This window comes from Aulonocara stuartgranti (genome assembly GCF_965226115.1).
Source record: "Aulonocara stuartgranti genome assembly, chromosome: 19".
NCBI lineage: Eukaryota > Metazoa > Chordata > Actinopteri > Cichliformes > Cichlidae > Aulonocara > Aulonocara stuartgranti.
Genome location: NC_138955.1, coordinates 29082329 through 29107109, shown reverse-complemented (window position 1 = coordinate 29107109; position 24781 = coordinate 29082329). Strand labels below are relative to the sequence as shown.

At 40.0% G+C, this 24781-nt stretch overlaps 2 protein-coding genes across 8 annotated transcripts in view; one reads left to right on the top strand and one right to left on the bottom strand.

Annotated features, from left to right (window-relative positions):
• Window positions 1–16850, top strand: part of LOC309695567 (uncharacterized protein) — a 28640-nt gene extending 11790 nt beyond the window's left edge. For 2 of the 6 annotated variants that reach the window (XM_082516298.1, XM_082516294.1), the window contains 20 exons: window positions 1004–1218; window positions 1356–1449; window positions 1765–2364; window positions 2467–2518; window positions 5750–5924; window positions 6018–6241; window positions 6337–6408; window positions 8277–8482; window positions 8593–8718; window positions 8807–8911; window positions 9027–9137; window positions 9267–9392; window positions 9894–10108; window positions 10257–10350; window positions 10709–11419; window positions 11520–11571; window positions 14944–15096; window positions 15251–15349; window positions 15441–15542; window positions 15726–16849. In XM_082516298.1, the coding sequence (XP_082372424.1) occupies window positions 1004–1218; window positions 1356–1449; window positions 1765–2364; window positions 2467–2518; window positions 5750–5924; window positions 6018–6241; window positions 6337–6408; window positions 8277–8482; window positions 8593–8718; window positions 8807–8911; window positions 9027–9137; window positions 9267–9392; window positions 9894–10108; window positions 10257–10350; window positions 10709–11419; window positions 11520–11571; window positions 14944–15096; window positions 15251–15349; window positions 15441–15542; window positions 15726–16048 (3855 nt within the window). In that variant the 3' untranslated portion in view covers window positions 16049–16849. Of the gene's footprint in view, window positions 1–1003; window positions 1219–1355; window positions 1450–1764; window positions 2365–2466; window positions 2519–5749; window positions 5925–6017; window positions 6242–6336; window positions 6409–8276; window positions 8483–8592; window positions 8719–8806; window positions 8912–9026; window positions 9138–9266; window positions 9393–9893; window positions 10109–10256; window positions 10351–10708; window positions 11420–11519; window positions 11572–14943; window positions 15097–15250; window positions 15350–15440; window positions 15543–15692 lie in introns of all 6 variants that reach the window. The other 4 variants (XM_082516296.1, XM_082516295.1, XM_082516299.1 and 1 more) reach the window with 4 other exon arrangements.
• A 282-nt stretch (window positions 16851–17132) lies between these two features.
• On the bottom strand, window positions 17133–21075 carry LOC309695584 (UDP-sugar transporter protein SLC35A5-like). Of its 2 annotated transcripts, none has more exons than XR_014273178.1 (3): window positions 20637–21075; window positions 20284–20552; window positions 17133–19660 (listed from the first exon to the last, which is right to left on the bottom strand). XR_014273178.1 is itself a non-coding variant. In XM_082516327.1 (3 exons), exons 1-3 carry the CDS (start codon window positions 20503–20505, stop codon window positions 18022–18024), a joined length of 318 nt encoding a protein of 105 aa, XP_082372453.1. In that variant the 5' UTR covers window positions 20506–20615; the 3' UTR covers window positions 17133–18021. The 2 variants fall into 2 exon arrangements, 1 of the variants encoding a protein (XP_082372453.1); XM_082516327.1 differs by lacking the exon at window positions 20637–21075 and having other exon boundaries at window positions 17133–18087; window positions 19631–19660; window positions 20284–20615.
• Window positions 21076–24781: the final 3706 nt, after the last annotated feature.

Sequence of the window (24781 nt, the reverse complement as noted above, 5' to 3'; positions counted from 1 at the left end):
TGCCAGGCAGGAGAGAGAGAGCAAGCCCTTAGAAGAAGTTCGTGGATGTAGTGATGGAGGATATAGATAGGGTTGGTTTGATGGAGGAGGCGGCTATGGATAGAATAAGATGGAGGCAGATGATCCACTGTAGTGACCCCTAAAGGGAGGAGCCAGAAGAAGAAGAAGAACTCAGCTCATTTGAAGAGGATGGAATAGATGATGGGAAACCTCCACCAGATAAATTCAAAGACAATTCAGAAAAGATGAGTTTAAGGAAGAAGTGAGTTAGCTCCAGTCCATTTTTTCAGAATCAGAATACTTTATTGATGCCTGGTGGAAATTATTTTTTTGTTCCAGTACATGAGTCACTTATTAATAAATAGCTGAAAAAGAAACATGTGTAGTTGTAGCAGTAACCAGTGTGTTAAGTGGATGCGTTGTACAGGGAGATGGCCACAGGCAGGAAAGATTTCCTGTGTCGTTCAGTGGTGCTTTTCGGTACTCTCAGTCTCTCACTGAATGTGCTCCTGTGACTGAGCAGCATGTCATGGAGTGGGTGGGAGGTGTTATCCAACATTGTCTTTATTTTGGACAACATCCGCCTCTCCGACACCACCTTGAGAGAGTCCAGCTCCATCCCCACAACATTACTGGCCTCACGGATCAGTTTATCAAGTCTGTTGGCCTCTGCTACCCTCAGCCTGCTCCCCCAGCATGCAACAGCATAGAGGATCGCACTGGCCACAACAGACTCGTATAAAATCCAGAGCATTTTCTGGCAGATGTTGAAGATGTTGTTTAGTGAGGTCATGAGGAGGAGTAGTAGTGGGAAACGTACTCATGATGAATTCAAAGACAGTATATATATTCAAAGAAATATAAAGGTCAAATCAAAAGTAGTCAGAATTACTAACAGTACTGCAGATAATTTATTTTCATTGGCATTTGTAAATATTAAGTAAGAGTAAGACAAAAAATAAAACTTTTTTAGTAGTTGTATGCGTCTTCTTTTTGTGTACAGGGGGCGTTCGTGAGCAGTGAGTTGCCACAGAGGACAGAGGAACGGCAACAGGTTGCTGTCGCCTCAAAGTCTCAAAGGCATCACTATGTCAGAAATGGACACAAGTGTCCCATATGTGGACATGTATATGCTGATATTGTTCAGCACCTAAGAGTCACAGAGAAGGTGGTAAATGAAATTGAGCTGCTTCTTTTGAGCCAATTTTCTCATCGGCAGTAAGTGTCTTAATAAATTCTGAAAGAGACTAAATTTACATGTTTTCGAATCACTGCATTTATTTAATTGCTAACTTTTATATACACCCAATTTCTATTTCATCCTACTCAGCATTTTATTTTGACTATTTTTACAGCTTTTCTACAAATCTGGACTGTCCAGTCCGCTTATGTCAGTCAAAACATCTTAATCGGCTTGATAAGCACCTGGAAAAGGTCCACAAATTACAGGTATGTTATTGACTTTGTGGTGTCTCTGTGTGGTTTTTGTGTGTTGGTGAGGCAGCCCTTGATCTCTGGAATCAGATGTTTATGTTAAAGGGACTTACATTTAGCACCTTGCATTTTACATATTTGTTACTCTGGTGAAATGAAAGTCTTCCAGTTTCCATAGAAGAATACGGTGGTTCTTTCTTTGTCCGTATGCTGTATTTATATAATGTTCCTCGAGCTCTAGAAAGCATGTTGTGTGCATAGATAAAAACATGAAGGATGCCCAATTAATTAAAATCTAATCTTAATCCTTTCTAATGCTAACTTTTTCAGAAACCTATGATTAAACTTTACATGCAAAAGGCCAAGGACAGATGCGTTGCTAAGGAACTTGCACTTCTGAGGGTATCAAATCCCACACCGCAAATGGTCTCACATGTGGGTGAAGTGGATTATACAGTGATTGAGGAGGGCATCTTTAGGGCACTGGAGGCAAGGTCCAAGGTTGCATCCCCTATAGCCTCTTCCAGCAAGGCTCCCAGTGACCATGCTATACTGAACCATCGGCCTGCTCCTCCCTCTGACAGCAAGGCTCTGGGTGACTCTACCAGACCAAACCTACAGCCTCCTCTCTCTGCCAGTGACACTCTCAGTGACCACACCATCCCAATTATGCAGCCTCCTTCTATCTCCAGCAGCAAGGTTACTTGTCATTCAACAGGGGTATCTCCTGATGTTTTAATCCCAAGCAGTGCACCTTACTATGCAGTACAGCAATGGAGGGGACGTCCTCTCCCGAGGACACCTGCTCCTGGTTGCAAAAACTGTCAGATACTGTTCACTGAGCTACAGGTGGTGAAGCAGTTGCTAGAGTGTGAAATTGAAAGGAATCATGAGCTCAAGCAGATACACTCTTCAACCAAGCGTGCAAATGTGAGTATTGTTTACCTCCTGTGATTGTACACCTCATTGTGAAACATTCTTTCATTTACTATTGATAAACAAATCTGGTTAATGATTTTTTTTTTATTTCAGGTTAAATATAGCAGACGGAAACGGTTTTCACTCAGCAAAGCCCCTCACTATGGTAAATAATATATCTTATCAAACTTACTACTGTAAATTAGGGGTGGGCGATTGAAACAATATAAATTTGGCCAACGATAGAGATTTTGACTATTCCGCTCTACCGCGATAGTGCATGTTGATGATGTCATAAAGCTGCGCCTGTTTTGGTCGAAAGCATCGTAGCTACAACCATTATCATCTGCAAATTATGCCAGGTAACAGTCATAGCAAAGAGATGAAGCACTTTTGAAATATGGGGAAAGCCAAAAACTGCGCTTCCTCCACTTGCGTAACATTGATTCATTAATGTTGAATTCTCTCGCAGCTGGTCTATTCCCATCTTGTTGCAGTATACAGGGAGTGCAGAATTATTAGGCAAATGAGTATTTTGTCCACATCATCCTCTTCATGCATGTTGTCTTACTCCAAGCTGTATAGGCTCGAAAGCCTACTACCAACTAAGCATATTAGGTGATGTGCATCTCTGTAATGAGAAGGGGATGCAGAGGGATGCAGCAGTCTCAAAATTGCAAAGCTTCTGAAGCGTGATCATCGAACAATCAAGCGTTTCATTCAAAATAATCAACAGGGTCGCAAGAAGCGTGTGGAAAAATAAGCGAGGTCAAGCGTGCAGCTGCCAAGATGCCACTTGCCACCAGTTTGGCCATATTTCAGAGCTGCAACATTACTGGAGTGCCCAAAAGCACAAGGTGTGCAATACTCAGAGACATAGCCAAGGTAAGAAAGGCTGAAAGACGACCACCACTGAACAAGACACACAAGCTGAAACGTCAAGACTGGGCCAAGAAATATCTCAAGACTGATTTTTCTAAGGTTTTATGGACTGATGAAATGAGAGTGAGTCTTGATGGGCCAGATGGATGGGCCCGTGGCTGGATTGGTAAAGGGCAGAGAGCTCCAGTCCGACTCAGACGCCAGCAAGGTGGAGGTGGAGTACTGGTTTGGGCTGGTATCATCAAAGATGAGCTCGTGGGGCCTTTTCGGGTTGAGGATGGAGTCAAGCTCAACTCCCAGTCCTACTGCCAGTTTCTGGAAGACACCTTCTTCAAGCAGTGGTACAGGAAGAAGTCTGCAACCTTCAAGAAAAACATGATTTTCATGCAGGACAATGCTCCATCACACGCGTCCAAGTACTCCACAGCGTGGCTGGCAAGAAAGGGTATAAAAGAAGAAAAACTAATGACATGGCCTCCTTGTTCACCTGATCTGAACCCCATTGAGAACCTGTGGTCCATCATCAAATGTGAGATTTACAAGGAGGGAAAACAGTACACCTCTCTGAACAGTGTCTGGGAGGCTGTGGTTTCTGCTGCACGCAATGTTGATGGTGAACAGATCAAAACACTGACAGAATCCATGGATGGCAGGCTTTTGAGTGTCCTTGCAAAGAAAGGTGGCTATATTGGTCGCTGATTTGTTTTTGTTTTGTTTTTGAATGTCAGAAATGTATATTTGTGAATGTGGAGATGTTATATTGGTTTCACTGGTAAACATAAATAATTGAAATGGGTATATATTTGTTTTTGTTAAGTTGCCTAATAATTATGCACAGTAATAGTCACCTGCACACACAGATATCCCCCTAAAATAGCTAAAACTAAAAACTACTTCCAACAACATTCAGCTTTGATATTAATGAGTTTTTTGGGTTCATTGAGAACATGGTTGTTGTTCAATAATAAAATTATTCCTCAAAAATACAACTTGCCTAATAATTCTGCACTCCCTGTACTAATAACTAACCTTGTATTGTGGAATAATCTCAGTTGTTCTCTTGACTGAAGTTTGGCCCGTGTATAGCATCTTGCTATGCGATTGCATTTGTCCCTGACCACCAGAATCCCTCACGTTAACTTTTATTGAGTGGAAACAAAAGCTGGTGTTCATCCTCCAGCTTCACTGTGCTAATGTTATGCTAACATTGCTGTGTCGCTGGCAATCACGTAGCACAACATTATATACCAGGTAGTCCAACTTCAGTAACCCTGCAAACGCCACTGCTGTTTAGTTTTCTGTCTTCAGAACGGAGCCCAGCAGGGGACATGGGAGAAAAAAATTAAGACTGACTTTTGTGAGATCTCGCAAAACTAACTCAGGATCTCGCAAAAGTTGAATTCCAACAATGGCGGCAGCTACTTAGTTGTAATGTTACTCTTTCTGGGTCACAAAATACACTTTTAAGATATTTTGAAGCGTGAATGTAGTTGTGTAAACGTCAGATACCTGCTCGGTTTACAAGACATCATATATTTGCAAATGTGCTCAGACGTTTTCGGAGATCTGACACCCACCATCTCGAAGCTAACAGGAGGTCGAGACCTACTACAGCCGGGAGGAACACCGCTCTCCCGGCACATCGTGCCTCGACCTCCCGGTCGGCTTCGAGCTGGCAGCCTTCGAAGAATGCAGCTAAAACTTTTGCGAGATCCCGAGTTTGTTTTGCGAGATCTCGCAAAAGTCAATCTTAATTTTTTTTCTCCCATGTCCCTTGCGGGGCTCCGTAGGAAGTGGTAGCAGAGCTGTACATTTTAATTAGTTTCAAAAATCTCCCAGAACATGGTATGTCATTTTTAGGTGAAAGAATTTAGACCGTTTTTAACTCTGTGTTCGTTTGACTTTGGGACCTGAAACAGACAGAGTTTTGGACCCAGATTACTCCGCGAAGCTCCTCACTACGGCAGCCGTAATGCTCCGACAATCCATCAAGCAGTGCGGCTTACCAAAGTTGTACTAAAACATTTTTTAACAGATTTCTGCACGCCCAAATCGGTTCGAGGTCAGTAAGCACAACCAGAATTCATACATAAGGCACACTCTGGATTTTTGAGAAATTTAAAGGATTTTAAGTGTGCCTTATAGTGTGGAAAATACGTTATACAGAAGAAAATAATATATCGCGATATATATCGTTACCGCATGTGCTTCAAATTATACCCCAATATGGATTTTAGGCCATATCGCCCAGCCCTATGTAAAATGTATTAACTGGAGAGAATCTTACATAGTATGACTGACCATCCTGGAATAGGAATTCTTACTCAGTTAATTTGTGAAGAGTGAGTTCTTCTAGGCTAAGAATTGTTCTTCATTGAGGTTTTCTTTATGCATTGAGAAGCTTGAAAAAATATTTGTTTTGTCAACAAAATCCCCCTGATGTAAAAGACCTGAGGTCTAAATATGAGTGCTATACAAATGTACTTTGATATGATGTCTATTCTTGCCTCATCAGTAAGACTGGTGGAAGAATTTAGGGTCCATGCAGAAGGTGTGAACCCTAGCAGAAAAATATGTGACAATGCAAAGCAGCGGGCCACCCATGTCATCCATTTTCTGGAATTCATGGCAGACCCAGCGATTCCAAACGTTGACCTTCTGTTTCTGAGGAACCATGGAAAAGTCCGTGAGTAAGTGTTAAATTTGAATGATTATTAGTTTCTATATACATGTGTGCATATACAGTTTAACACATGAACTAATTTGTATTTTTGACTTTGGAGTTTTCTAGCACACCTGCAAGCAAAAGGGTTTAAACCAACAACTCAGAGAGCTTATCTCATGGATGCTATTGCTTTCATGAAATATATATTAAACATGTCACCACCACAAGTCAGACTTGGAAAAAAAAGGTTCAACGCCCTTTTGGTCGAACTGAGGGCACGTTACAGAGATGTTGGCCGTGAAGTAGTCGTGCACCAGCTGAATGTGTGGAGATCTAAGTCTAGTACGTCTATAATACATATCTCCACCTCTTTTATTAACATTATGTCATTAAAGTAGGTAAACTGTCTAAGGGATTGTGCTTACATTTGTTTTCAGACAGACTTGTCCAAGCAGAAAAACATGCTTTGTTAATTGAAGAGGCTCCCCAGAAGATTGCTGCCGCACTGGGTATGGATCACTGCAACGCTTAAATCTGTAAATAGATTGTATAATCCCTCTTAAGTAAAATTAACAGACTCCATGTCTGGGTTAAGACATAGCACCTACAGATCTTTACATCACTGTGATCCACACATTGAAATGGATTTCATGTCTTTTCTGTCTGATGACTACGTTTCTCTGATGTCCAGTTTAAATTGAAGAATAATGTGGAGCTTGGTTAAAAACACATCACCATTGCAGTGAAATATGTGCAGCTCTGGATTAAGATGGAGCCCTGCACATTTTGATCTTGTTATTTCTGGAATGATTGGAAAGATTATTTTCAATATTATGGCTAGAGTAAAGTGTAAGAGCTATTTGCACTTATAAAGAATAATACTAAGACTTTTACCTTTATTGTTTCATAAAAGGTGTCCACAATTTAGAGGTTAAGGGCAGGCACATAAGAGGAAAAAAAAAAATCCCAAAAAATAATCAGATTACTTAAACTCTACTTATCCAACTAGGCTGCTCTGAGGTAATGTTGAGTTTGTTCTTTTCTTTGGTGAAGAGAGGTTGGAGGAAGGATGAGCAATCAGCTGGGCATCTACTGGAATTATGATGTAAATTAAAATCCTTCTAAATTAACCCCCTAACACAGCAACAATGAGCAGACGAAAAGGAATGAATTCACAGGTTGGACAGGTTTTCAACTGTGAACCCCTTCGATCCAATCTTTTGGGCTGCTCATCTTGCAGAAGACAAAAATCTTTTCTTTACCTCACTTTTTCACCTTCTCACCCTTTCTCCCCCCTCTCCTACTGGACGTCACATCTTCTCACACCTTATCTATCAATGTATATCTATCTGACAAGATTTGACAAACAGTTAAAAATGTTTAAACTTGTAAAACGCTTCATTACATTTTCATTGTTATTCTTAACATAAAGAATTCACATTGAATCACATCTGGATGTAATCCCCTACATTTCATTCAGTTTATGTGATTCTACTTCAGTTAGATTTGTCTTTAGGACATTTTCACATGAACATTCATTGTAACATAATCCAATTTTCAATTCAAATGCTTTTTAGAATTCAGTTAATTGCCATTTATTTCTTTACTTTTTATCCAACTTGTTTTATGAAAACATACATTTTGTTTGCCAGATATTCTTTGAGATTAGTAGCTCCACTGTGTCACATTATACATCACACACCAAGGTCAGACACTCTGAGGCCTGTTATTAGAATCACTGTTATTCTATTCTCTCATTACACACACACACACACACACACACACACACACACACACACACACACACACACACACACACACAAAGAACTCAGTCATTATAACAGCCATTTGTACTACTCAAACACTTTTGCATTTGTTATCAATATATTGATCAGATTTACATTGTGATTTCTCTTAGATTAAGAATAAAACTACTTTATAATTAGGAAAAGAGAGAAAAGCTCTGTTTTAGCACTCTGATCATTTTTTATTACATATGTTTTATATTTTAAGACCTTTGAACCATTGAACTCATCCAAGTGACTTCTTCAGTCTCAGCTGACTGCAGGTTTCCCCAATCTTTTATAAACAGTACATTTGCATAATGACTGAAACCAGCCCACTGAAGGAACAATGGGCTGGGAGGTCAGTTCCTTAATATTAATTATGCAAATTCTCATGACCATTGATTAACAACCACTGACCAAAACTCACTGATCAATGGCCATAAGTAACATTTAGAGTGGCAACATTTATGTGCCATGATGCCATCACAGCCAACAGATTTTACCAAGGTTATTTAAATAAGCGAAAGTCAAGTTATACATTTATCTATACACTTACATTTATTCATATTTAGTAATATTGCTTTGCACAGCTGAGGACCCTGCAGAGGACACACTCCAGAGCCGAGCACTGACCACCAATGCAATTGCAACATATGCAGCAAATAAAAGGAAAAGGAGAGAGGACAGAGGATCTGTGCAGGACGAGGACGGTGAAGGATCTGAAAAGGAAGAGCAGCAGTCATCAGGAACAGAGGAGCTTTTAGACAGAACGCTCTTCCAGTGTAGCAGTAACAAGGTATGTGTGCCCTGATTCCCTTGGTAAGAGTTTTGATTGGTTGCACTTCTTTCATATATAATCATTTACTCCATCATGAACAAAACATATTTAATTTGTACCATAAACAGATGGTGAGCCCAGGTCAGGGTGAGGTTGCCTGTAGTGCCGGAGCCACAATAAGAGAAACTAAACAGGATTTGAAAAAGGGGGTGGAGCATCTACAAAAAGTGACATACCAGTTGCGCAAGAGAAAAGTATGTAATGTATGTTCTTGTGCTTGTTTTTAGTGTTTTCACTGATTACTAATCTTTTACCTTTTTACTTTTACTTTTCTAAAATCAGATGGTCATCTTTTACAAAAATGATAGGACAGATGTGGGGAAACTCACACAAGAAGACAATCCAGAAGAGGAGGAGGAGGATGAAGCGAGGGAATGGGTTCCTAAGGTGGGCAGGAAAAATCCAGCAGGGTTTCTTCTCCTGCAGTTAAAGATGTAAGTGTTTTGTTTCCAAACATCCATGAAAAATGAGTAAAATATATATTTTTCTGTTCTAATAACAGTCTGTGAGCTCATCTGAAGATGATGGGACAGATGACTGGAAACCCACACAGGATGAATCTGAAGGCTATTCAGAAGAGGAGGAAGAACAAGAACGTAAAAGGATTCCTAAGGTAGCCATGAAAAACAAAACTGGGTGTCCTATGCCACAAAGAGATGTGAAATTCATCCTCAGTTTCACTGCTTCCACAATCTATATATCAAAAATGAGCCAAACATATTGTTGTCTTCTCTGAAAACAGATGGTGGCAGCATCTGAAGAGGATGGGACACATGATAGCAGACCCACACAGGATGAATCTAAAGACGATTCAAAGGATGAAGCAGAACATTTGGGACAAATGATTCACAAAGTGGCCATGGAAAAGGTAAAATTTGTTCTCAGTTTCAATGCATTCAACAAAATATGTCTTTGTATTCTTCTACGTCACATGGTCAGCTCATATGTATGGAACACCAGGACTGCCATAATGAATTAATTAAATACACCATTAAATAATTAATTAAATGTGGCAATAATTAATTAAAGAGAAGATTTAGAAGAAGATTAGAAATGAGTGATGATGGGAAACCTCCACCAGATAAATTTAAAGACAATTGAGAAAAGATGAGTTTAAGGAAGAGGTGAGTTAGCTCCAGTCCATTTTTAGTGAGGTCATGAGGAGGAGTAGTAGTGGGTTTCGTACACAAGATGAATTCAAAGACAGTATATATATTCAAAGAAATATAAAGGTCAAATCAAAAGTAGTCAGAATTACTAACAGTACTGCAGATAATTTATTTTCATTGGCATTTGTAAATATTAAGTAAGAGTAAGACAAAAAATAAAACTTTTTTAGTAGTTGTATGCATCTTCTTTTTGTGTACAGGGGGCGTTCGTGAGCAGTGAGTTGCCGCAGAGGACAGAGGAACGGCAACAGGTTGCTGTCGCCTCAAAGTCTCAAAGGCATCACTGTGTCAGAAATGGACACAAGTGTCCCATATGTGGACATGTATATGCTGATATTGTTCAGCACCTAAGAGTCACAGAGCAGGTTGTAAATAAAACTGAGCTGACTCTTTTGAGCCAATTTTCTCATCGGCAGTAAGTGTCTTAATAAATTCTGAAAGATAAATTTATATTTACTGTCCCTACACATTTTTTCTAAGCACTGCATTTATTTGATACAATTATCTTACACATCCAATTTCTATTTCATCCTACTCAGCATTTTTTTTTACTATTTTTACAGCTTTTCTACAAATCTGGACTGTCCAGTCCGCTTATGTCAGTCAAAACATCTTAAACGGCTTGACAAGCACCTGGAAAAGGTCCACAAATTACAGGTATGTTATTGACTTTGTGGTGTCTCTGTGTGGTTTTTGTGTGTTGGTGAGGCAGCCCTTGATCTCTGGAATCAGATGTTTATGTTAAAGGGACTTACATTTAGCACCTTGCATTTTACATATTTGTTACTCTGGTGAAATGAAAGTCTTCCAGTTTCCATAGAAGAATACGGTGGTTCTTTCTTTGTCCGTATGCTGCATTTATATAATGTTCCTCGAGCTCTAGAAAGCATGTTGTGTGCATAGATAAAAACGTGAAGGATGCCCAAATAAGTAAAATACTGACAGTTTTGATATATGGTTACACAGAAAACTGTTTAAATTTAACCCTAATCACATCTAATACCAATTTTTTCAGACACCTATGATTAAACTTTACATGCAAAAGGCCAAGGACAGACACGTTGCTAAAGAACTGGCACTTCTGAGGGCATCAAATCCCACACCACAAATGGTCTCACACATGGATGAAGTGGATGATGCTGTAATTGAGGAGGGCATCTTTAGGGCACTGGAGGAAGGGTCAAAGGTTGCTTCTGCTATAGCCTCTTCCAGCAAGGCTCACAGTGACCATGCTACACTGATCCACTGGCCTGCTCCTCCCTCTGACAGCGAGGCTCCCAGTGACCATGCTACATTGAACCATCGGCCTGCTCCTCCCTCTGACAGCGAGGCTCACAGTGACCATGCTACATTGAACCATCGGCCTGCTCCTCCCTCTGACAGCGAGGCTCTGGGTGACTCTACCAGACCAAACCTACAGCCTCTCTCTGCCAGTGACACTCTCAGTGACCACACCATCCCAATTATGCAGCCTCCTTCTATCTCCAGCAGCAAGGTTACTTGTCATTCAACAGGGGTATCTCCTGATGTTTTAATCCCAAGCAGTGCACCTTACTATGCAGCAAAGCAAAGGAGGGGACGTCCTCTCCCGAGGACACCTGCTCCTGGTTGCAAACACTGTCAGATACTGTTCACTGAGCTACAGGTGGTGAAGCAGTTGCTAGAGTGTGAACTTGAAAGTAATCATGAGCTCAAGCAGATACACTCTTCAACCAAGCGTGCAAATGTGAGTATTGTTTACCTCCTGTGATTGTACACCTCATTGTGAAACATTCTTTCATTTGCTTTTGATAAACAAATCTGCTTAATGTTCCTTTTTATTTCAGGTTAAATATAGCAGACGTAAACGGTTTTCACCCAGCAAAGCCCCTCACTACGGTAAATAATATATCTTATCAAACTTACTACTGTAAAATTTCAAGTTTCATGTTTTATTGTCATGTACAGATAAACATTGTAGCCACAGCTTTACATGAACATATAGAAGTGAGCAGTTATATTAAAGAAGAAAATTTATTTATTAATAATAATAATAAATAACAAAATACTAAAGTATTAATATTAAGAGAATTTGTTTGGAATTTACAGTTGTGCAAAAACTTGTGCAGTAAGGATTTAAATTGGTTTATAGTGACAGTTTGTAGAGTCCAGTAGTTGTAGTGAGTGTGTGCCGAATGTCTGCAGTTCAGAAGTCTGATAGCTTGTGGGTAGAAACTATCCCTGAATGTTCCTGAACCACCTGCCGGTCTGTGGCTGGGGTGGCTGTGATCAGAGAGGATCTGCTGCATCTTCCTCCTGCATGGCTGGCAGTTCAGTCCTGTTGATGCGCTGTGCTTGAGAGAATCTTGCATCGTATGACTGACCATCCTGGGATAGCGATCCCTACTCGATTCATTTATGAAGAGTCAGTTCCTCTAGGCTAGGGGTAGGCAACCTTTCTGATGACGAGTGCCGTCTAAAATTTCCTCAGAAGTCAATGTGCCATATGATTGCATTAGCAAAAAATTTAATAATGCTCTATGTTAACAGTTACACACTATATAGAGCAACTTTATAGAATTATATTTATTCTCAGATGTTGGCAGCTATCAGTGAATAGTTATCAGCTATTTTGAAACAAAAAAAGACACTTTTTATCCATAACAGCAAATGAACTTGTACAACAGAAAATACAAATGCTATTTATGGTCTCCTCACAACAATGATAAGAAAAATAAACTGGGCCAATATGGCATGTTTGTTAATAAAGAGATACACATGCTCACACAGATATGTAGAGACAAATACTGGCAATAAGGCCCCTGCAATGTTCTGAAGAAAGTTAAACTTGTCAGGTAGTGATGTCCAGCAGGTGAAAATGCAGCTCCATGAACACGCACAGCTATGGATTCCAGCTGCTTCGATGTTAACTGGCATTAACTCAGCCAGATAATGCGAGACAAATCTAGCTGCTCATTAAAGTGTTCTGGTTTGATCAGAAAATAAAACATTGGTCCATACACCTGAAAGTCCCAAAAACGCATTGTGAATTCTGTCTCGAGTCTACGGATGTATCCGTGTATTTCCGTGGTGCTGATGCTGCACTGAGCAAAAAGCTCCTGAAGCTTTTGAAGTGTGAAAAATCAGGGTGAAAAAATGCAGCAAAGACCTGACACAGGACCTGAGAGATGCATCTGGGCTTGCAGTTGATCCATATACTGCTTACTGAAGCCACATCAGAAATGGTGTCAGTGTGAGGGTGGCTGTCAAAAAATTACTCTTAAGGAAGAGAAATTGGAAGAAAATGTTATGGTATGCCAAATGACACAATAACCAGACTGAAAATCCCTGTGAGCCCTGTTGCAACAGTGCTTATTGAGTCATAGTTTGACAGAGAATAAACAAAAACAGCCAACATCCACATAAAACTCTTGGATTACTTAAAGAATTGACCTGAAAGCTTGCCTGATACATAGATTTCTTGGAATATAAAGGTCATCTTACTGAATATTGATATACAAGATAAGGGGTATATAGTCTCAATGACACGGTCATCTTTGTATTGCATTATACTGAGTTGTTTCTCCTCATAAGCTGTTTCACAGATGAGCCATTAATGGAAAAGCCACCACATATCTCGAAACGGCTCACACAGCATAATTAGAATGATATTCTTTTAACCAAATTAACCCGCAGTGTTGTTTTTAGTGTCTTGTATTTGATCATTATTTCTGCAAGTTTTAGTTCACACTTACATCCTGTCAATGTCAAAACTTTTCAATGTATACATAAATGATATTTTTGATGTTTCTCAAGTACTTAAACTCATACTGTTCGCAGATGACACCAACATATTTTTCAGTAGCGATAATTATACTGATCTTGTAATGACCGTAAACAGGGAGCTAAAATTAATTAAAAAAAAATGGATGGACATAAATAAATTATCATTAAATATAAATAAAACTAAAGCAATGTTTTTTGGTAATTTAAAATATAATATAGAATTACCAATTATCATTGAAGGTGTACCAATTGATAATGTGAGTGAAAACAAATTTTTGGGAGTCGTAATTGATAATAAAATTTCATGGAAACCCCACGTCAGACACATAAAAACCAAAATTTCTAGAAGCCTCGCAGTTTTGAACAAAGTGAAACAATTCCTTGATAAAGATGCACTTCGTACTCTGTACTGTACCCTGGTTCTTCCATATCTTACATATTGTGTGGAAGTGTGGGGAAATACATATAAAAATACAACTAATCCATTAGTCGCAGTACAGAAACGAGCACTGCGTATTATTCACAAGGCTGGTTATCTAGATCATACTCACAAATTCTTTCTTCAGGCAAAGTTACTTAAATTCCAGGATCTGGTTAATTACAATACATCCATAATTTTGTATAAAGCTTTTACTAAACTTTTACCGGCAAATTTACAAACTAGATTTGAAATTCAAGAAAAGGTTTATAATGTGAGAGGCTTTGGAGAATTCAAATTACCCAGAACTCGAACAACCCATAAAGGCTTTTGTGTGTCTGTATGTGGTGTGAAAATCTGGAACAGTCTGAGTTTACAATTGAAACAATGCAAAAATATTCATAGATTTAAATTTCTCTACAAACAGTTGGTCTGGTCACAGTATACTCAATGATGGGTTTTAGTGTGCTCTGTAATGTCTGTCCTCTTACCATTGCTGGTATGGATTCCAAAAAATAAAAATAAAAAAGTGTGCATATGTATGTACATATATGTACTTGTGTGTGTAGATATATATATGTATGTATATGTATGTGTGTTTGTTACTTGTAGTTATTACTGCCTGTTACCTGTGGTAATGCAATTTATAATTTATATATTCTGTATTCAGTTATGAAGGCTCTAATTGTTGTTTGCGAGCTGCCGCTTAGATGCTTGTATGTGCCCGGGGCTGTTGATGGGTCTGTATGCAATGATGGGCGTAGCTGCGGGAAGTTTATTGTTTGTTTGTTTTTTGTTGATGAGTGAGTATAGGGGTGGGATTTAATAAGTTTTCTTCGTCCCACTCCTTTTTCAGGCAATTTTTGTTTTTTGTTTTGTGTATTTTATGTTCAATATAGGTATTTGTTGTGCCTGAAAATGAACAAATGAATGAATGAATGTTGTCTTTTTAAAACCTTTCTGAGACACACACAACACTTTTAAAAAATTCTTTGGCAGTATAATAATCATAATGTAAAGGGGAAGTCTGATAAACATGTGTGCGTGCATGTTTGTATGTATTCCAGCAGGTTTGGCTGGATCCATTTCCAGTCGCAGCCATGTGCCCTTGTGCCCCAGGCTGTGCTCCGGCTCATCAGCCTACATTCTTGCTCTCGGGCTAGGCTTTGTAACACTGGGGACCAGCCGCATCCTACTTCTGAAAATGTCTGCCAGTGCCGGTGATTACCTGACAGTAAACACATGCACACAACTTTTTTTTTCCACATCTGGATAAAAAGATTTAAAAAACAGTGTTAATTTTTCTGGCGTGCATTACAGTGATGTGTTGGCAGCTTGCTCAGTACGTGTCTTCACATTTTGTTCTGTTTGCAGAAAACAAGTATGACTTCCTCCCAGCATCTGTAAATCTGCTTGCTGAGGCTCTTAAACTGCACTTTTGTCTGGTCATGTCAGTCAGGGTCATAGTCCAAGGTAAACTTTGATAGCATACTGCTGTTCTCATTTGAAGTCATGCTGTTGTCTAAAAATTGTTTGCCTCATTCTGATGTCTTTTCAAAAAAAGGTTGCCATGGTTACACAGGCCTGAGGTACATCGCCATTCTGAAGCTGGTTGGCACAGAGTTGCCAGATATGGGCGGAGTCTTGGAGCTCTATCCTATCAATGGTAAGAATTTTTAATACAAAATAGTGAACAGATATATTTTCTGAAAGCTAAGGTCTCTACTTTTTTGGTATCTGAGTTCAGTGTGATAAGTTTAGAGGAAGAGGAAAATGTCGATGTGCTACATCTATTGTGAAATTCACTCTTTAATAGGTTGTTCCTAACCTGATCCTCTGGTCCATCCAGGGAGTGCTACCGTGGAGCGTGAAGGGCTCTCAGCTACCCTCGTGAAGGACATGAGAAACTACTTCCAAATCAGCCCAGAATACTTCTCCATGCTGCTGGTGGGGAAGGACGGCAATGTTAAGTGCTGGTACCCCTCACCCATGTGGTCCATGGCCATTATCTATGACCTGGTAGACTCTATGCAGCTCCGCAGACAGGAGATGGCCATCCAGCAGTGCCTTGGCATGCGCTGCCCTGAAGACGAATATGGTGGCTATGGTTACCATCATCATGGATACGAACACGGTTATCAGGATGGCTATCACCAGGGGTATGGTTACTAACAGGTGTGTGCTTTCCAATGATGCACACTGGCCTGCAGCTGGTCCTTGGTGCTTCCTTTGGCCCAAAACCTTTTTGTGTCTTTCCCATCACTTAGTGAAGGGAAGAAAAATGCTTTCAGAAATGGATTGCATACTTTAGTTTTTGCTGTTTTTTTTTGTTTGGTTTTTTTTGTTTGTTTCAACTTAAAACATTATTGCATCGTCTGTCATCTCTAACTGGCTTTTTTAGGTCAGACTTGCATAGTTTCAGCACACACGTTGATTTTGTAGATAATAGAACATATTTATTGGACATCTGTTGCATTTGAAGTGCAGTTACCAATAATATTATTAAAAGCATCACATTATTTCTCTTTTGTAAAGTTTCTGTTGCTATACATTGTTTCTATTTATTCTTTGTTTCTATATGGCTATATGAAAATAAACATTTGTTTACTACCAGGTCCTTTAAATTATTTGTCTCACTTTCAGTGCCAATGCGCTGCAACAATCTTTTGAGCAACACCTCCCCCTAGTGGCAAAACTGGAAAAATATTTCCAAGTATATTTTAGTGGTCATGTAATGATTGAAACAACCTGCCGTACTTGTAATATCTACAGTAGTTTCAGACCTTCTCAACTTACTGTCCCCTCAATGCAATCACAGTTGTAAAAACACTTTGCGAGTAAGAAGGGCTGGAATCCACCTACCCATTTTCTTCCACTTATCCAATTAAGGGCATGGGGAGGCTGGAGCATCTCTCAGCTGCCATAGAGCAAGAGACAGAGTTTGTATTAAACATGGCCAAAGTGTATGTACAAGTGAGTCTTGTTCATTTAAAGCTTAGACCTCAGACTGCGTTACAGTCTCCTTTCTCTTGGATCTGTATAATGTTAGTGGGTGTGGAACACTGTTATTCAGCAGGTGGGTAAAATATCTAAGAGTTGGCTTAAAGGAACTGATAGGGAGCTAAAACAGCTATCAAGCATGTGCAAAGTAATAGAAGAAAAACATGGAGTTAGAGCAGCTAGTACCCTTTAGGTCTTCCTCCAGAAAACCTCAGTATTTAAATAAATGCACAAATTTATGACAAGACATCAGCGATTGTATTAAATTGCATTACTTGCACAGAAGTAAAACAACTTGCCATTTATTTTACAAGAAAATGCATTCACACGTGAGGATTTTAATGGCACAAACAACAATCTTTAGACAATGTTATTTTACAGTTTAACAAGAAAATATTCAAGCCCCAAGTAAGAGAGGCAGGGAGTTTGTGGTGCTGACAGAAAGTCAGGCATTAGTGGCAATTATGTCAATACCACTTATTCTGGCTCAGAAAATAAACAAATAAAAAAATAAACTGCCTCTTCCACAGTACAATACAAACTGAATTCATCATAGTGTGGATAAAGATTCAAAATCACCACAATTTCAAACAAATCTATTATCAAAACAATCCTGAAACTGCAGTTTCTGGTCCTTAGACGTCCAGCACCAGCAAGCAGTCAAATAGCAGCATGTACAACAGGAATCATGTAAAGAAATACACTGTCCATAAAAGGAATCCATAATGAATCCAAAAGTATCACTTATTTTCCAACAAACAGCGTTGCTGGTACTTTCCCCCATATGAATGACAGCAGTCATCCACAGACAGGCACGTTTCCAAAATATACACATTTCGCTAATTCTGTTATTAAACACTTTGTTTTTAATACTAGGAGTCTATCATATAATCTATCAACAGTATCTTTCACCGTTTACCTGCTTATCACTGTTCAAATAAATGCTTTCACAGACAATCTATTCAATTCAATTCAATTCAATTTTATTTATATAGCGCCAAATCACAACAAAAGTCGCCTCAAGGCGCTTCATAGATACAGAGAAAAACCCAACAATCATATGACCCCCTATGAGCAAGCACTTTGGCGACAGTGGGAAGGAAAAACTCCCTTTTAACAGGAAGAAACCTCCGGCAGAACCAGGCTCAGGGAGGGGCGGCCATCTGCTGCGACCGGTTGGGGTGAGAGAAGGAAGACAGGATAAAGACATGCTGTGGAAGAGAGACAGAGGTTAATAACAGATATGATTCAATGCAGAGAGGTCTATTAATACATAGTGAGTGAGAAAGGTGACTGGAAAGGAAAAACTCAATGCATCATGGGAATCCCCCGGCAGCCTACATCTATTGCAGCATAACAAAGGGAGGATTCAGGGTCACCTGGTCCAGCCCTAACTATATGCTTTAGAAAAAAGGAAAGTTTTAAGCCTAATCTTAAAAGTAGAGATAGTGTCTGTCTCCCGAATCCAAACTGGAAGCTGGTTCCACAGAAGAGGGGCCTGAAAACTGAAGGCTCTCCCTCCCATTCTACTTTTAAATACTCTAGGAACAACAAGTAGGCCTGCAGAGCGAGAGCGGAGCGCTCTAATAGGGTGATATGGTACTACAAGGTCATTAAGATAAGATGGGGCCTGATTATTTAAGACCTTGTATGTGAGGAGCAGGATTTTGAATTCAATTCTGGATTTAACAGGAAGCCAATGAAGGGAAGCCAAAACAGGAGAAATATGCTCTCTCTTTCTAGTCCCTGTCAGGACTCTTGCTGCAGCATTTTGGATTAGCTGAAGGCTTTTCAGTGAGTTTTTTGGACATCCTGATAATAATGAATTACAGTAGTCCAGCCTGGAAGTAATAAATGCATGAACTAGTTTTTCAGCGTCACTCTGAGACAGGATATTTCTAATTTTAGAGATGTTGCGCAAATGGAAGAAAGCAGTCTTACATATTTGTTTAATATGTGCGTTGAAGGACATGTCCTGGTCAAAAATGACTCCAAGGTTCCTCACCGCGTTACTGGAGGCCAAGGTAATGCCATCCAGAGTAAGAATCTGATTAGATACCATATTTCTAAGATTTTCAGGGCCGAGTACAATAACCTCAGTTTTATCTGAATTAAGAAGCAGAAAGTTAGCGGCCATCCAGGTCTTTATGTCTTTAAGACATTCCTGCAGTTTAACTAATTGGTGTGTGTTATCTGGCTTCATGGACAGATAGAGCTGGGTGTCATCTGCATAGCAGTGAAAATGTATGCTATGTCTTCTAATGATACTGCCTAAGGGAAGCATGTATAATGTAAACAGAATTGGTCCTAGCACTGAACCCTGTGGAACTCCATAATTAACCTCAGTGTGTGAAGAGGACTCTCCATTTACATGCACGAATTGGAGTCTATTAGATAGATATGATACAAACCACTGCAGCGCAGTACTTGTAATACCTACAGCATGTTCTAATCGCTCTAATAGGATATTATGATCAACAGTATCGAACGCTGCACTGAGGTCTAGCAGGACAAGCACAGAGATGAGTCCACTGTCAGAGGCCATAAGAAGATCATTTGTAACCTTCACTAAAGCTGTTTCTGTGCTGTGCTGAGCTCTGAAACCTGACTGAAACTCTGTGACCATGTTCCATCCAGTCAATTGTCCAGTTCGATATCAGCAGCAGGAAAGATGCAGAGTATCCTCTGGATACTTGGGAGTGAGCTCTGTCATTACTACAAGGACTCTTCATCAGAAACACTGTCTGCATTTACCTTTGTCAGGAGCTCGAGCTCCTCACTGTCCTGCAACACAAAAAAGAGACAAGGCATCAGAATGAATGAACAAGTGATCAAATCCAGTGGACAAATCTGCAGACATTGAGGCACTGTGCACATCTTTTTTCTGTTTTCAGAAAGTGGAGGGCAGTATTTACTCCCCGAAAAACACCGGGGAAGTACCGTGCATTTTAAAGCCACGGCTGCCAATGGAGAGGGTATTTTTGTTAGTGCTCTAGCAAAGAAACAAACACCTGAAACCTGGCATTTCACCTGATTTACAGGGTTTCTTCAATACAGAACAGGACGCTGGGGATGAAAAGAATTCCAGGATAGTATCCCCACAGACTACTGTATTGTTAAATAGCTTCTTCCATCAAAAAACACTTGACTACTAAAGGAATTCTATGACGTAAGGCTCCAGCATGAGCCTGGATGCTATTTTCATAGCTGGGAATCAGGTTTCCTCTTGCACTCAAGAAATGACATTACAGAGAAACAAGAGCCAAGTTTCCTGCAGAGCACTTGGTATGTGGGCGGGAGTAGAGGAAGTGGATATACATCGGGGTTAGGTGAGCGAAGTTGTGTGAGGAAAAGGAGTGTGTGGGCTTGTGTGCGTGACTACTGAGGATTTGTGGTTTGTCTCCTACCCCTCTTGACCTCTCAAACACCTCCCCGTTGATGACCCGTAGTTTCTCCCGCTGCAGGCTATATTCCAGGTCCTTGGGCCAGCTGGCATTGTAGATAAAGATGGCCAGCAGGACCGTGGGTGCCTGGAGGAAGAAGTCCAGCGAAGGGTGGAAGTCAAAGAGGAAGAGGGAGAGGCCTGTGACCAGAACAGTAGTGAACTGGCCAGTCAGCACATGGAACATGTTGTCTCTGAATTTTAAGATGAAGGCCACGGATAAGCCCAGGGCAGCTAGGGAGAACACAGAAGATTATGAGTTCTTCAAATGCATACTAGAGATAGATAAATGAACTAGTCCGGTTAATAACAAATTACACCCAGCAGCTGGATTAGTGTAACTTAGCACTGATGCCAGAAGCAGGACCAAATACCCACCAGGCTCTGTTCAAAGGCATAAAACAACTCAAGTACCAGCAGCTTACAAGATCACAAGTTAAGATGATTTTGTCTGTAGACGACAGAAATTGTACAAAGTAGTGGTTTTGCATGCTACAGTCTTTTGGAGCCCCCACCCCAACCCCTCCTCTATTTACGCCAGCTTTCATCTGATTGGCTGCCCCTACATCTGAGCTTCTACAAACAGAACCAGGTGCTGCACCACTTCCTCTGCTTATCAATTTGACAGACTTCCTTCAACCCAGCCATGCCTTCCAGCTCATCCTGGAGGACACAGTATTCCCCAAGCCCGCTGAGACCTCCTCCCAGTAGGACATGGCCAAAAACATCTCACCTACCAAGGAGTCCAGGAGGAATCCTGGTTAGATGCCCCGAGTACCTCAACTGTCTTCTTTTGATGAACATATTTTCTCTTCCTCAAGAAACTTATATAATCCACATGGACATGTTTGCATATAATTCAAAGCAGCAAACTAATTAAATTAAATTAAATTAGAGTGGACATCTCCAGCAACAGAAATGACAGTAGGAGATCTCAGTTCAATCAACATCACACTTATGCCTGCTTGATATTCATCTTCCAGTCATATGCTGTATAAAACAGTATTCAAATGTCCCTCTGATGTGAGAATGATGCACTACAGTGCTGACTGAAGTTATCAATCTTGTGATAGGCAGAAACACCAAAAGTTAAAAATGGAACAGTCAGGTCACTAAACTGCTGAGACTGGAGTGGGGCTGGTGGAAACTGTGGCAGACCAGGGCACTGAAACATAGACAGACGGTTCTTTTGCAATGAAAACCATAAACACCCATGCTCCCGGTAGGTTTCCCCTGTGTCAGCTGTTTACATTATAGGTGCTTATACAGTAACCATGGTAACCACGGACTCTGAGCGGCTGGCTCGACGAAGGTCAGACAACAATTTTACATATATGATCTTCAAACAGGACACAGCCATTATCCGTCCTGGCCTCATATCAAATGTGAACGCAGACTGAGTCTATGTTTGACGTTTGCTTTATATCTAATCTTCCTCTCAAACATTTAAACAGCAGCGAGTCTGCAGCTGAGGGAACACAAACTCAAATTGTCGGAACAGGTTTGCTCGTTTCTTGCGTGTATTCATTTGGTGATTTATTAAATGTGTAACTGTTATTCTAATCTGCTGCTGAGTCTCTTACGCTGATGAAAATGCAGAAAACACAGATCACGAACACCTGTTCAACCAATCACTTTCATTCCACTTTGATCTGCGACAAACTGACGGTTCATCTCTGTTACAGTGTTGCGTTAGACTGCTATATTTTTTTGTTCTTTATGCTGTAGATTTTCACGTCTCTGGAATAGTTGGCAGTAATAAGGATGATCTTCTGTAAAATCATATTGATATGACCCGTGACATATTCGTAGATGTCAGTTAGACTAGTCAGCTGGGAAACTGTTAACTCAGAGCTGAAGATATCGTGGATATGCTGACCTCGCTCCGTGGTGTACAGGTCCGTTTACCCTCATGATTACTATTCACAATAAAAATATTAGCCGAACATCATGAAGTCTGTATGTGTTTCATAGTGTCGAACAACCTTTGTACAGTTAAAGCCAGCAGTTACTACATGACGGAAACACCAACATTATCTCATTTATACGTTTATACGCAGGTCACGCTGATTACTGAACAAAAACCCAAAGATCAGCTGTTAATCAAATTTATTTGCTCTCTCTCCTCCTTAAACATGTTTTTAATGTTAGTTATAATTCAGAATTGGCGACTGAACATCAGGAAATAAAACCCCGATAAATATAACCTCAGTAAAAGAAGTCAGTGTCAGCGGGGGTTATTACAGCTGTGTACCGGGGCCTGCGCTTTGTCAGTGGTAATAACAACTTGATTGCTTGCGAGGCAAACGGGTCTATCCTGGGCAGACATCTCCAAAATCATCGAAGCACTTTTGCAAAGAGGCTGTATCTTGACAAACCGACCAGACATATGAAGATTAAATCACTACATTCTCGCTAAAAAAAATATTAAAACGGTATTTGGTGGCACACAAACAGGGTTTTTCAAAGTTCAGTTCTGTGAGTTTCCACATGCTGGTTGTTGTTGTTAGGTGTGGCTGTGTGCAGACAGGAATAGGACCCAAGGTGCAGACTGTCACAGGCTGGGTCTCTGACCCAGCGCTCTGAGTTCATGTTTGTATTTGTCTCATTTTGTTATGTGATTTAGTTTGTGTTATTTCCTATCTGCCTTTAGTTTAGGCAGTTATTGTTCCTGGGTTTTCTATGTTTTGGGGTTTTGTATTTATTCATCACATATTAGGTCTGTTAAGTTGTGTTGTCATGTTTTAGTTTTAGTATTTCCTGTTTTATTCTGACAATGTCATGTGTTCTTTGTTTATTGTATTTAGCTTTCCTCTCCTGGTCCTGTCATTAGGTTCATGTCTGTCAGCTGTTTCCCCCATGTGTCTCCACTTCCCCTGATCACCTCATGTATGTATTTAAGCCCTTTGTTTTCTGCATGCCAGGGTCAGGTCGTCTGCTCATCCATGTCTCAGCTCCAGGTACCCATGTCAGTTCACTATGGTTAAGGTTTTTCATGTTTTGTTATTAGTTCACCCAGTTTAGGTTATTGTTTAGTTTTTACCGATGCCCTGTTATTTTGTACCCTCATTTCTAGTCTCAATAAACGGCTTGTTTTGTTAATCCACACCACGTTTTGGTCTGTGTTTGAGTCCTCCTCTGCAACACATACGGTCTGCCCCAGCCAGACCGTGACACAGACTCCGGAGACAGAACTTAAACAAAAACAGCTTTAATGCTGAACGCAAACATGGCATAACTGGAAAATGTCAAAAATAAACTAACACCGGTGGACAGGCAAAACACACAGCAAAATAAACGGTAGATTGCGACACGGACACAGAGAAACACAGGGCTTAAATACACAGAGGGAGCAATCAGGAAATGAGTAACAGGAGGGAAACACAGCTGGGGCAAATCAGAACTGACGAGACCAAAGAAGCGTAACCTGAACACACTGAGATAAGACACAGACCTTCAAAGTAAAACAGGAAACGCATAACACAGACTGAACAAAGACACAGGCTCATAAGCAGGCACTACAAAGGGAACAGAGACGTGGGAACAGGGCAGACACAAACACTGACTGAACACGGGGATATAGGAACTTAAGATACACATAGACGCGAACTAGACAAGGCGATGCAGGTGATAGGGGAGACAGAGCAACTAAAGAAGACAGAGACATAAGCCATAAGACAGAACTCAAAGAAACCAAAAACTAGAAAGTATACATAATATTATAAACTCAAAAACCCTGGGTCGACGACCCAGGCATCCTAACAGTTGTGTGCTAAAAACAATGGCCACCAGGCCAAAGCAATGGTTTTGACTCGATCAGTGTTAACCCCGCCTCCTGAGTTTGATGGGTGAGGTTGACAGATAAAATTATTTCATGGTGAGACCTGAAGGAGTCAACTGTGCCAAAATGAATTAATTAAATACACAATTAAATAATTATTTAAATGTGGCAATAATTAATTAAAATGTGAAATAAATAATTAAATGTGTCAATAATTAATTAATTAATTACATTTGTTGTAAATATTTATGTAATTAATTATTTCCGATAATTAATTAATTTGTGCATGTAAATGGTGAGTCCTCTTCACACACTGAGGTTAATTATGGAGTTCCACAGGGTTCAGTGCTAGGACCAATTCTGTTTACATTATACATGCTTCCCTTAGGCAGCATCATTAGAAGACATAGCATAAATTTTCACTGCTATGCAGATGACACCCAGCTCTATCTGTCCATGAAGCCAGATAATACACACCAAACTGCAGGAATGTCTTAAAGACATAAAGACCTGGATGGCCGCTAACTTTCTGCTTCTTATTTCAGATAAAACTGAGGTTACTTTCTAGGAAGTTATATTTCATGAGAGCTTTATAAGCTAGGACAAATGATAGATAATCTGTTAATGCTTCACAGATCAACAGTAAGCTAAAAATATTTTTTATCATTGCAAGGTTGTAAAA

What these genes read in the sequence shown, in the direction of transcription:
- LOC309695584 (XM_082516327.1), bottom strand. Translation starts at nt 20,505, where the DNA reads ATGTTCCATGTGCTGACTGGCCAGTTCACTACTGTTCTGGTCACAGGC. An exon ending in TGTTTGAGAGGTCAAGAGGG is followed by an intron (nt 19,661 to 20,283) that starts GTAGGAGACAAA and finishes TTTGTGTTGCAG; the next exon opens with GACAGTGAGGAGCTCGAGCT. An exon ending in AGCTCGAGCTCCTGACAAAG is followed by an intron (nt 18,088 to 19,630) that starts GTAAATGCAGAC and finishes TCTCTTCCACAG; the next exon opens with CATGTCTTTATCCTGTCTTC.